Consider the following 12,842-nt stretch of genomic DNA (forward strand, 5'->3'; position numbering starts at 1 on the left):
TGTACATGTCAATATTGGACTTTTTGCTGTTTTGTAGCGACTGTCAGACCCGAAGCGATGGAGCCTCCCCATCAAAACTAACACAGTACCGCGGAGCAAGAGACGGTCTATAACCATAAGAGATTACAACTCGTGTGATTCCGAGACAGATATGTTTCAATCCGATCAGGAAGACGAACTTATCAAGCTCTTAGACTATTCCAGTCATGACGATGACGTTTCTCCAACAATATTCCACGACAGTTGCGAAGAATTAATCGCTTATATTGAAACCCAATTGATCAAACCTCCACCTAGATTTACTAATGATGATGTAAATACTAGATACAATATGGCAGCACGAAACAGCTTATTTGATATGGATTGGCGTGTAGTTAAATATGGAGAAAATATATTTTTATCAGAACTTAAGAAACTTGTTGACTTATTTATAAGCTGTGTCGATAAAGATGAAAATAGGAAAAGGAGACACGCCCGAGAGAAAGATAGAGCTAGCTCAGATCTAGATAGTGAAATGAAAAGATTATCTCAAGTCATGGATGATCTAGATTGGCAAGATGTGCTCAATGAAAACTTTAAAACTACTATAGTGACTACTAGAAGAATTGAAACAGTTCCTAAAAAAGCTAAAATTGAGAAGCCTAAGTTAAAAAGCCCCGAATTCAAAGTAAAAAAGGTCAAACCAATAAATTTGGAAGTTAAATTAGACTTAAAAACCCCAGTGCCGAAAGAAACTCTAAAATCTCCACCAAAAGAAGTAACAGCACCAAAAAAAGACGATATAATCGCAACAAATGTAGAAATAAGTAAAACTGAATTTTGGAATTTGTTTAAAGACGATACAGTGTGGTGGAAAGCGTTGGCTAAAAGAAATTTAGAAAAAATGGAAGAAGCAAGACTTGAATTGGAACGTTTTAGTGGCCACGAGCTTGTTTTAGGAGAAATAAGATCAGAAATAGATAAATATGAAAGAGAAAAGAAGACTCTACAAAGCTTCATTGAAGAAGTAGATAAGTCCAAAGCTATTAACAAAGACTTGGAATACGACAAGAAATATGAAGATATGGTTCTAAAACTTATTGAATTTGCGAAAAAAGATTTTATTTATAAAGGTTTCGATCCCTTGATCGAACAGTTGAAACTCCTTTCTAATATTCAAATAGAAGGTAGAAAGAAACGCGTAGTCAACATTGAAGATATTCTGAACGTTTACACTCAAATAGATATCTCGAGATATACATATGAAGAACTGTGTTTATTGGAGAAATATTATAAAGAAATCATAAGAAAATATAAAAGTAACACGTGCGAAAAAGAAAACGTAATACCTGTGGAGTATGTGGATAGAGAAAAGAAAAATAGATCAGCACCACCATCGTACCATAGAAATGTTATTTTAAATGTCAATTCACAACACAATATAAATAAGAATATCAACCATTACAGCACAACAAACATTAGTAATAGCCATAGTCTAAAAAGATCTAAACACCAAAGACAAATATCAGAGAATAATTTAGAAATTTTCGATTTAACACGCACATATCCTTCAGAATACTACGCCAATAACTGGTGGTCCATTTACGAAGACGTTCTTAAAAATAGGGAACATCAATTCGGCACTATAGATAATTGGTGGAATTTCTACGAAGCAATATTGAATAGAAAAGATATTAGCAATGAAGAATTAAAAAGGATCAGAACCGTCGTGGAACACAGAATGAGGAAATCGAGACCCAATAGTAGAATGGAGGAACAACTGAAAATGTTAGATGAAGTGAAGAACGCAAGGTTTCAGGAATCGGAGGACGTTGCGACCAGCGGGAATGAATCGGTCAGAATTGATAGATTTGTAACATTGCAGTTCATTAACCGCTGTGAACGCACCAACTACATAATAACCAAAGAAGCACGCAATGGATGGCATGGTGTTTTGTATGCTGAAACCATCGTATCATGTCGTTATAACTTGTGGTGTCTGATTATGTCCTAACTATAATTGGCTGTCGCTGTCTAGGTCCCAAACTTTTGTCTCTTGTTTCAATGATTGTTTGATCCTTTACTGAATTAATAAAAGCTTTAAAATAGTGACTCTTATAAGTAACAAAATGCTAACAGTATAGTTTTCTGTGAGTTTGAGAAGACGCTTTTATAAAGTGATCCTAAAAACATCTCAATAGTTTATTCAATTACAATTAATAGGCAGTTTACTGCATAATTCATGAATAGACTTATGGTAAAGGGGTAAAGACATAATTCATTCGGTTTCCATCTGCACATAGAAAAATCTGTGATAGAACCACAACCAAAAAAAAAAAGGATTTGACTTTTCAAAAGTGCCTATACAAGATCTTTTGAATGATCCTAAGGTATATCGGACAGGATTAAACCGACCACTGGTTAAGGATATTTTATCGCTTCATTGGTCAATAAATAAACCCTATATCATGGAAGATTGGCAATTGGAAAATTTTAACATTTCCACAGGCTAGGAATTTTATTAATTGAATAAATTCTAAAACTGTAAGAGATTTTGTTTGGGACTTACACAGTATCTAAATCATTCAAATCTAAGCTTAAGGCACTCTCTTTCTCTCTCTCTTATCAGTTACATCCAGGTTCAATCATGTGTTCAGAAATGTGATAGCAACAATAATATTTCTGTCTTTTGATTTTGTGTGGTAATATCGTATGCAGCATTAAAAACCCTTCAGTACCCATTACCACCCTCGCGTAGCGTATATAATTTAAATTTTCATTCTCCCTGTTTTAATAATATTGCTAATTTTGGTAAAATAACTTAACTTGGGAAACTTTACTTTCGTTTGAATATCATTCAAGGAAAGTATATAAAAAAAAATTCAAAATTAATGTTAAATTGGCACAAAATAGAGTGACGGGAGAGTGGAAACATCTCGCTCTGTCCCTCGCACTTAACGCAAGCAATGGCGTAAGGCTTCGTACTTTTGTTTCTGGGCGGATTAATAATTTCTTCTTTTATTTGAGATTTTGGATAGTTTTGTTATTTAAATTAATAGCAAACAAAGATCTCAAGTATGACAGATTGTGATTATGTTTCTTTAAATTGTAGTCATGAATTATTTAATCTGATACCATTTTAAAACTCTTTGGTTTTCTTCATATTTTTATGTATTCCTATTACAGCCTCGTGTATATTGATTTTTCCCATTCCTTTTTTCCTGATCACATTTGAACTCCATCCATATTATCATTTTCATCATCGGACGATTCATATCACATCAGACGATTGTCATTCGAAACTTTAACGCAATCAAAGTAATAGCGTCCCTTCAGCAAACTTGTACTTTTGTGGTCAATTCAATTTAATTATGCACTAAGCAGAGCATCGGATCAGAAGTTTCTTTCTTCTTTTAGCATCTATGGTGCCAAAGTAAACAGTAGCATCCAATCTTCACTGAACACAGTACCGTAATGTGTGGTTATAATTATTGTATTGCCTTTTTTAGTTAAATTTCAATAACTTTTTTTTTAACAGTAAAGAGTGACTAACCAATTGGAGGAGTTTTAATTGATTGCGTCAAAGTCTCTTAACTCAGGGTCTTAGAGTGTTAACAGCAAAAGCCACAAGCTTTCATTTCACGCGATTTGTCAGGGTCACAGCAAAAGCTTCAAAGGTCCAATATTGACGTTATATTATTATTATTATATACAACGTGCTTTTAAGAGTATTATATTTATGTATTTACGTGTTTTGGGACCATCCATTAGTTGTATCACAACTTGTTAGAAAGAAGAAGAAGAAGAAATGTGTGTATAATATTATGCAATTAAAGAATACACAAGATATGATTTAAGTATTCAAAAATATACATATGGATCACTCAAAATGTAGCAATTTATTAAAATACAAGGGTTACTAACCTTGTTAAAATATTAATTATTCGTTGATTTAACGTCTAAAAATTTACGGCATCATATTGAAAAGATAGAGGTCAGACTAATGTGCAATTACTAAAGGTAGTGAAAAATTGGAAATAAGTGACTAAAGTAATGGATGGATCCTTCTTTATGGTTGAAAGCTTATGGGTTCCCGCTTAGGCATGCTTTTATCGCACTGGGTGTTTTTAATTTTGTTTTTTTTTTACTATTGTTATTTGTCATCGTCAGCCCTAACTCAGTTGGCAACCCAAAGCTTTGTTATTTAAAAAAAAATGTTCTCATTTGTTTTAACTATAGAATTTCTTTAGATAAAAATTTCTTATTTTCTCCCATATGCAAATATGAGGATAAAATTATAGTAATATATGCTTTATCATGATCTATAGAAAACTAAACATAACATTAAGTAGTGTAAAATATCTATACGACAGTCAAGTCTAGATTGAAAAATATTAAAGTTTAAAAATTCTGCAAAAAAAAAAATCTTTTCATATTTGTTCCTGAGATTAGTACAATCTAGTGTAAACATATAGATTACGAATAAAGTGCGACTAATAGTTATAATGTGACAGGTGATGGTGACGAATGTGACGTCACTGCTAAAGACTGTCAAGGCAGTGGAGGACGAACACACGCGCGGCACCCGGGCTCTCGAGTCCACCATTGAAGCTATCTCGCAAGAGATTGAGGTTTGTGAAAAGGGAAATTAATTTATAAACAAACTACACGAATCTTGTTCTTTTTACACAGAATATTTTAAGAAAGGAAACTCACTTCGGCGGTTCTCCTTTCAAACTATTACTGAAGTATATTCAACAAGAGTGAAATTAGGCAAGCGTTAGTCATAACCCATAACTTGTTCCAACCTATGTCAAATCTATGCTTCTTGGGCATCGTTGCCACCAAACGCGTTGTCGTTTCTCAATAGTAGGAAAATGGAAAACTACGTTACGTAGGGCTGTATTGTTTGAAGATCGTGACATCGCACCTGGTGGGCATCTGAGAAGGATAAGAGCCCACTAAAATAAGACATCCATGATATAAGATAGTTTGTTCTCAGAAGTGGGATCTTAATGTGCCAAAGGTGCAAAGAAAAAGGAATGAAGCAGTCACTGCGTCGACTCCTTTGTGTACGTCACTAATTAAAATAAGGCAATGTATGATCGATGGATACGGATCCGGCAGTGGTTGACGCAATGTGAATCGGATATAAACATTAGAATTAATCAAATTCATAGGTTATTTCTCCTACAGGTCCTAATGTCGCCGGCGGCTCCGAAATCAACGGCGTCAGTAGAAGAGCTGATGCGCTCCACCCGCCTGATGACGGCTGCAACCGCCCGAGCGGTGGCCGCATCCGGCCAAGACCAGCTCACTGCTGCCGCTAACCTCGGAAGAAGAACCGTCTTGGATATGCTGGCTGCAGCCAAGGTATGCCCTTAAACCCAGTTTGTAGAGACAGGTGCTGGAGTAATGTTAGGAGGTAAATCTCAAAGAAATGGAGTGCAAGACTGCTTGACCGATGGATGTACAATGATGACAAATGACAAAATGTACAAATGTGATGCTACTCACAGGGAAGATCCTCATCGGGTATTGACCAAACATTGGTAATATCCCATTTTAAATTTCTTTAGTGCAATAATAATTGTCATGTTAGCAGAACCACTAGTTAATATTATAACTAGTGGTTCTGTTTGTTTATTTTTGTGAAGTTAAAATTAATCCAGAAAATTCCTCGGCACCCAGGGAGCAGCGCATTCAGCGGAGACCGAGGAACTGAAAATCCGCACGCTGGAGACCACGCGAGTGGCCGCGGAGGCCTACCGCTCCCTGCTCATATCCCTCCTCAACGCGCCAGCCTCGAGGAGCCAGCTGCCCGAGCTCTCCCGGAGGGTGGCGCAAGCCGTGGCGGACATGCTGGCGGTAGCTGAGCTGCTTAAAGGTAAGATTTAGGTAGCTTGGAGAACGAATGGACGCCGGGCTCCCAAGTTGCTGGAGTGATGACGGCGCACCGGGAAACGAAGCGTTCTTTATTGTACACTATTTTAAATTAGTTAGCAAAAACTTTGGTGAAAATATTGACCCATGCACGGAGTTAGTGATATAATTATAAAAAAATATATAGTTGGAGTAGTAATTTGGCCTACGTTGCGGGGTCGCTACTCCAGCACCTTTGGATCCAATAATTCATTGGAAAGAAGTCATCTAGAATTATAAGTTAAAGTTTATATAAAAAATTTTATCCACCCAAACTTTATTAATATAAAATTTTAACTCAACAGTGACTTTATCTTCACCCTGCAGTTGCACTCATGACTGACTATCATTATAACGCAAACGGACTATAGTAGTGTGTCCCCCCCCCCCTCACACAGGCTCAGAATGGGTGGATCCGGCGGACCCCACGGTGATCGCTGAACAGGAGCTCCTGGGCGCCGCTGCCTCCATCGACGCCGCGGCACGGAAGTTGGATGCCCTGCGACCGCGCGTGCCTAAAACACAGGTCAGTGTAACTGTGATATCGTATCTATTATTTATATGTATACTGTAATGCTTTAAAAGAAATTTCAAAACTGAACGAAAAGAAGAACGAAAAAAGAAGACGAAAAAAGCCACGTGTCGGTAAGATATGTTTGATATTCTTGGTTGTTTTTTGTATCACCCGGGAATCAAACATATTACCTACCGCTCGTGGCGCATTCATCTGAAGACAAGAGAAGAACCGAAGAACAGAAAAATTGAAACATTTTACACCAATGATTTATTTTTGACTAAAATGTGTTTCACATCGTCATATCCTACGAATGAAGGCAAACTTTACGAAAAATCCAAAAAGAAAACTAATTCTCAGAAGCTATTTAAAAAGCCACAAAAGTAAAGCCTTCTTTCGTAAGACAGACGACATATATGTATGTAAATTTAATACAGTTAGTATATTTTAAGTATCATCATATCCTCTTTAATCATGAAGTTCTTTGTCCAAGCGACATAACCGCCTTTGCATACCGTACGCTACGACTAGCTGCTGCCTACGACTATGGCCGCGTTTGTTTTTTATAAATTAAAAATATTTTACTTTCGCATAAAAAATCTGCACAGCCTAAGTATGTTCCGGGTGTTTCAGGAAACGGATGAGAACATGAACTTTGATGAGATGATCCTGGAGGCTGCGAAGTCGATCATCGCCGCCACGTCCGCGCTCGTCAGGGCGGCTTCCGCTGCCCAGAGGGAACTCATAGACCAGGTATGGATGGAGTCGTATTAATATTGACACATATAAAGCATCTCCGATCATAATCATGCCATGTCTATGGTACCAAGACAGAACAATATGTACATAAACCAGACTTTAAACTAAAAGTTGACTTGATATCAAATTCATAATTATCGCTTACGGTGAAGCCGAACGGATATTGTACATCCATCTTCTTATAGCGTCTCGTAAAGGTTAACGAACCAGTGCTAACCATTTGCAGCGAAGAAGTAACAGAACTAATAGAATACACAATATCATTTATTTTAGTACAGAGTATTAAGTTTCAGTTTGTATACAAATTCAAAACATTCCAAGTGTTTACTTATGACAACCTTATTGAAGATAAAATACCGACACGCGCAGAGTACCTACGCTACGCAACGACGTACCAAATAAAGTGACGGGGTTCACATGATTTCATTTTGCTGTATTTCTTTCAGTAAAAACTATTGGTGGTGGTTAACGAGGGAGAGACTACAACATTTACATCCAATGCAAATTTAGTCAGCGACGTCAATCTCCGTCCTTGCAGGGAAAAGTGGCGCGCCGCCCCACTTCGTCCTCGGACGACGGGCAGTGGTCGGAGGGGCTGGTGTCGGCGGCGCGGCTGGTGGCTGCGGCCGCGCACGCCTTGGTGGAGGCTGCCAACGCGCTGGTGCAGGGAGCGGCCTCCGAGGAGAGGCTGATCTCCAGCGCCAGGCAGGTCGCCTCCAGCACCGCCCAGCTGCTGGTGGCTTGCAAGGTGAGTCCCATCAGCAGATTGTGGGCTGAAGTATTCCGTTAAGGATCTCCGTAGCAACTCATGCGCTGCTATTATCGAATGTTTCGGTTGCGGACCCTCGAGATCGGCGGCACAGGGCGGCAATAGTGATTTGGACTCTCAAAACCTGATTGCACGCATGTTGTCCAGTGAAGGGGATTGACATTATGATGAAAGAACATCTAACAGGGTCCGTGCACATCTAGCAGTTTTGAGGGAATTGTTTTAGTCTCTGCTAGTTGGACACGCCCTGTCACTAGGCAGGAGTCCGTTTTCTCTTCAATAGACAAAAAAAGCGTCGGTGGAAACTAGCAATTCGTTGGTTTAATCCTTCAAGGTCATATAGCGTGACATGAAATTCTTTTAACCAGATCTGCATGGTTGACAAAGTAGATCATGCACCGGCACCTACCAATCGGCACCAAGACATTTTGCTTGAGGATCTAATAACAGCTCAAAGAGCGTTATAATAGATTAGTCTTTTCTGAAATATTTTTCTATTAATTTCTAGCATATCTTTATACTGTGTTAAAATAGGGCATTCTAAATAATATTCCACAATAACTGATCCTTTAGGTCTAACCATTGTTTAATTACCCGACAGCATTATTAACAGAATTCGACACGAAATTTTCACAGGTGAAAGCCGACCCAAGTTCCGAGTCCACCCGTCGTCTCCAAGCAGCCGGGGCCGAAGTCATTCGGTCCACGGACAATCTTGTCCGTGCGGCGCGCGATGCCATACACTGTGATGACGAGAGGAGTCTTGTACTCAATCGACGCATGGTGGGCGGAATTGCACAGGAGATTGATGCTAGGTAAAGGGCCTATGTTTTTCCAGGCTTTGGACTCCAGGCAGCTACTACGTGCTTAAAATCATTCATGTTTTAGGAGTTAGGTCTCTTTGGTGATTTTGGTTCTGTAACAACCATTTTTACGTGATAAACAGTAAGTGTGTTGTGTTATTCAAACATATACAGCGTGTCACCGAATTACGAAATAATGTTGAAAGATCCATACGTATATTTAATACGAAATTACCTGTAAAAATATGAAATCAAAAGAAGCCTATTTACTTTTCCATACAAATGAGTTCAAAACATTATAAGTGTTACTTATGACAACCCCATTGAAGATAAAACACCGACACGCGCATAGTACCTACGCTAAGCGTCGCGTACCAAAAAAAATTAAGTGACGGAGCTCACATGATTTTAATTTTGCATGCGGTTAGAACTGTATCTGATTTCTTTCAGTAAAAACTATGGCAGTGGTTAACTCAAAAACTAGGAGGTTTTCGGTTTCACAGCTAAGTCTCAGAGACAGTACAAAATGTACCTCTAAAGCCTGTGGGGTATTATTCACTGTACATTGTCGTTGTCGTGACCAGGTCCGAAGTGCTCCGCATAGAGAAGGAGCTCGAGGAAGCGCGCGGCAGGCTCACGGCCATCCGCCAGGCCAAGTACAAGCTGCGCGACACGTCCGGCGCGTCCGGCGACGAGACGGACACTGACCATCCCGGGTACTCCAGCGACGCGTCGCACACCCCCACGCCGCACAGGTACTGCCAGCTCTTACTTCGAGAACGACTTCCAAACGTTAACTTCGATCTACTTTCTGCTCTACTCTATATATAACGACCCACCGCGTCACATCGCCCGCCCGCTCGGGTAGGGTAGTGTGATGTTAACTGACCTAGCCGCTTATATTTCTTAAGTGTTTTTAACATCTGCAAATTAACTTTACAGATTCAAAGCGCCGACGAGCAGCTTCGCGAACACCACCTACAACCCAAACAGCACCTTCACCACCCAAAACACCACCCAGAACACAACTCAAAACACCACTTTCAACACCACACAAAACATGAGCCAGCACGTCTCGAACCTGTCCCAATCCGTCCACGGGACGCCAACCTCGCCTGGTTACAATCAAAATGGATACGGCCGCGATGAGAAAATCCAAAGCCCGTCGTTCTCAAGCTTTCGACCTCTGGACGAAACCCCGAAACAGAGCTACGAAGGGTTTACTACACGGTAAGTTTATTTAACTAAATAATCTAACCGAAATATTGGTTGAAGTTTAATTTATAGATAAAAATGTTGAAGCCAGTCTGCGCCACGCGTGTTACGTCTAGTCTTTAATTATTATAATCATTTATTTCTAAAATACACCTCAAAAAGTTGTTGAATGCTGTTAGAGAACAGTGTATTGCCAATATATAATTTAGTATGCAATGTTACATAATATAAGGTTATCAACGCTAAATAAATTAATGTCAAATGAAGAAAAAATTCAAAATTGTCAAAAATTCATCTGATTAAGTATTGTAATAATACTTCCTTACGTATTGTAATCACTCAACGCCAGGCGATATTGCTGTCAAGAAGTTATTCGTAGTGGGATGAAAGTTGTATAAAGTCCGTATGTTTGTGTTCATAAAACTTCCCTTTTAATTTCGCTTTGGTTATTTACGAGATGTTCTTAAAAGTCTTATTTTCATTTCTAATTCTTAAGCGAAAAGTTAAAAACATGATTTAAAAAAAAATTAAACTTCAACCAAACAACCATAAACTAAAACAACTTCTACCCATTTCTCTAACATTGTCTAATCGATCTCGCTTTTCCTTACACGCTGCCGGACCAACATGACGTAGATGATAATACCCTTCCGAACACCCTGTATAGTGCCTTCACAAACAACTTATGATATTATGTGCCTTTGATGTTAAGATTTATTGTTACATATATTTTTATAGCGTTTCCAAATTATCTTATGCAATGTCGGGGCATTTAAAATGTATTGCAGTACTATAGATACTACTCGCGACTTCGACCGCGTTTGATTTGAGTTTTTTTTTTTACAAAACCCCCCGGAGTTTTTTTTCTTGGACTCGAATTTTTTTTTGTGCAAGCTATCTATATGGAAAAATTCTTGAAATTGATTTAGCTATCAAACCTCATTTTTTTAATGACGCTGTATCGGGTTGCTTTACAAAATAATGTAAGTTTATCAGTTGTTGAGTTGAATTTAGGTAACAATAAACAAACAAACAGTCTCACTCACGTTTATAGTATTGGCAAGGAGAATTTCTGACGTTTAACTTGACAGTTATTGTATGATACAATGCCGAATCGATGTCGATCGCTAAATTACCCAGAATTAATATTTTGTTAATCGGAGTATTTCAATACATTTTATTCGTCCCAATATTCCTTCCGACGATATGAAAACGCTTTTTACTTATTAAAAAAAAGGTCTTAAAATGTTGAATGTCTCACAAATTATTTGACTGTTGATAAAAGATATTCAATATTTTACAAAGCATTACGAAAGATGGATAGTTTCAAAATTGTTATGCTTAAACTAATTTAATGGTAAAAATGGTATTCTAAACGACTTCAAAGTTATTATTAACTGAAAGCGCATGAGCTTCAGGCTTGAATCATCTAAAAACTGTGAGGAGCAGAAGAAAAAGGTTTTATTGAATTGGTTGTATCTATTTTCAAAATTTACTTTCTTCTCTCAGGACAATTATGTAATTTAGAGCTTTATTACACATGGCAACATTTTTGAATCGCATTCAGACGCAACTTATAAGAGCCATATGTGATGCAGTACATTGTCGTGTCAAACCATCTGAATGCATAGTATAATACAAAAATTATGGTTGACAAATATAGTAGTAGTAGTATAGGTAGCGGTCCCTCGCGACTTCGTCCGCGTATAAGTCAACCTTAAAAGATAGACAAATGCAGTCGCGGACTTCTTTTTAGAACTCTGAAAGGTTAACAACTTTGTCATACATGATTTTATCGAAACTTTAATGGTTTACGTAGCGCACGCAGCGGAAGATCTCAAAAGGAAAAAAAACCCGACTTTGAAACATTCTTAATTGGTGCTATACTCCTTAGCGTGATGATATATAGCCTATAGCCTTCCTCGATAAATGAGTTAATCTACACTGAATGAGTTTTTGTAATCGGACCAGTAGTTCTTGAGACCATCGCGTTCAGGTAAACAAACAGACAAATTCTTCAGCTCTATATATTAGTATAAGATTCGTGATTAGTTTCACGATTAATTAATTTCTTCAATCACTGGCGGTTACTCGGGCGTCTCGTGGGTTTACTACAAAGCCTGCGGTGATGGCCCTATTTCGAACGGTACATACAATTACCGAGTTGTGCGTCAAAGGCGTTCAAAAATGTCGTTATTACAAAGCATTTAGATTTACTGTATACTTTTATTTCTTCATCTGAACTCTAAACTCTCAAAAGGTACTACATACTAAAAATTTAAATAATATTTCCGTTTCCAGAGAAAAAACAACGAATGACAGAACGATGAAAAATAAGTAAGTCGGCATAAGAGCGTTTTCGACACTGACTTATGTACTGTTATACTCTGGATAGAATTTTAAAACCTTTGCTATGTTAATATGTAGAACTCTTTATTTCAATTGAAGATTAATTTAGCTATATCATAATTATTGACTTGATTACCATGTTTAGCAAAACAAAACACATCCCTTTAGAAATAAAAACCATTTTAGAGTTTTTCGTCGAATTCTTATAATTTTATTACCTAAACAAAAAACACAACTCGACTTCAGTATGTTTAGCTTCAGACTAAAATATGGCATCTGATTTGTCTTGAGGAGATCCGCGCTACATCTCCGAGGATTTTCATCAAATCTTTTTGGACGGCTGATTGGCGCAGTGGGCAGCGACCCTGCTTTCTGAGTCCGAGGCCGTGGGTTCGATTCCCACAACTGGAAAATGTTTGTGTGATGAACATGAATGTTTTTCAGTGTCTGTGTGTTTATATGTATATTATAAGTATTTATGTATGTTATTCATAAAACTATTCATCAGTCATCTTAGTACCCATAACACAAG

The 12,842-nt window shown here is 37.9% G+C and overlaps 1 protein-coding gene across 9 annotated transcripts in view; it reads left to right on the forward strand.

The window, feature by feature from the left end:
- The window catches only part of LOC120624897 (talin-1), an 86,547-nt gene that overhangs the window by 65,118 nt on the left and 8,587 nt on the right, over nucleotides 1-12,842 (forward strand). For 4 of the 9 annotated variants that reach the window (XM_039891670.1, XM_039891667.1, XM_039891669.1 and 1 more), the window contains 10 exons: nucleotides 38-1,834; nucleotides 4,494-4,610; nucleotides 5,176-5,352; nucleotides 5,671-5,866; nucleotides 6,300-6,427; nucleotides 7,049-7,168; nucleotides 7,713-7,922; nucleotides 8,580-8,758; nucleotides 9,331-9,501; nucleotides 9,689-9,976. In XM_039891670.1, coding sequence (XP_039747604.1) covers nucleotides 38-1,834; nucleotides 4,494-4,610; nucleotides 5,176-5,352; nucleotides 5,671-5,866; nucleotides 6,300-6,427; nucleotides 7,049-7,168; nucleotides 7,713-7,922; nucleotides 8,580-8,758; nucleotides 9,331-9,501; nucleotides 9,689-9,976 — 3,383 coding nt within the window. Of the gene's footprint in view, nucleotides 1-37; nucleotides 1,835-4,493; nucleotides 4,611-5,175; nucleotides 5,353-5,670; nucleotides 5,867-6,299; nucleotides 6,428-7,048; nucleotides 7,169-7,712; nucleotides 7,923-8,579; nucleotides 8,759-9,330; nucleotides 9,502-9,688; nucleotides 9,977-10,597; nucleotides 10,817-12,262; nucleotides 12,299-12,842 lie in introns of those variants that run through there. The other 5 variants (XM_039891672.1, XM_039891675.1, XM_039891671.1 and 2 more) reach the window with 4 other exon arrangements.

This window comes from Pararge aegeria, chromosome 7 (assembly GCF_905163445.1).
Source record: "Pararge aegeria chromosome 7, ilParAegt1.1, whole genome shotgun sequence".
Lineage (NCBI taxonomy): Eukaryota > Metazoa > Arthropoda > Insecta > Lepidoptera > Nymphalidae > Pararge > Pararge aegeria.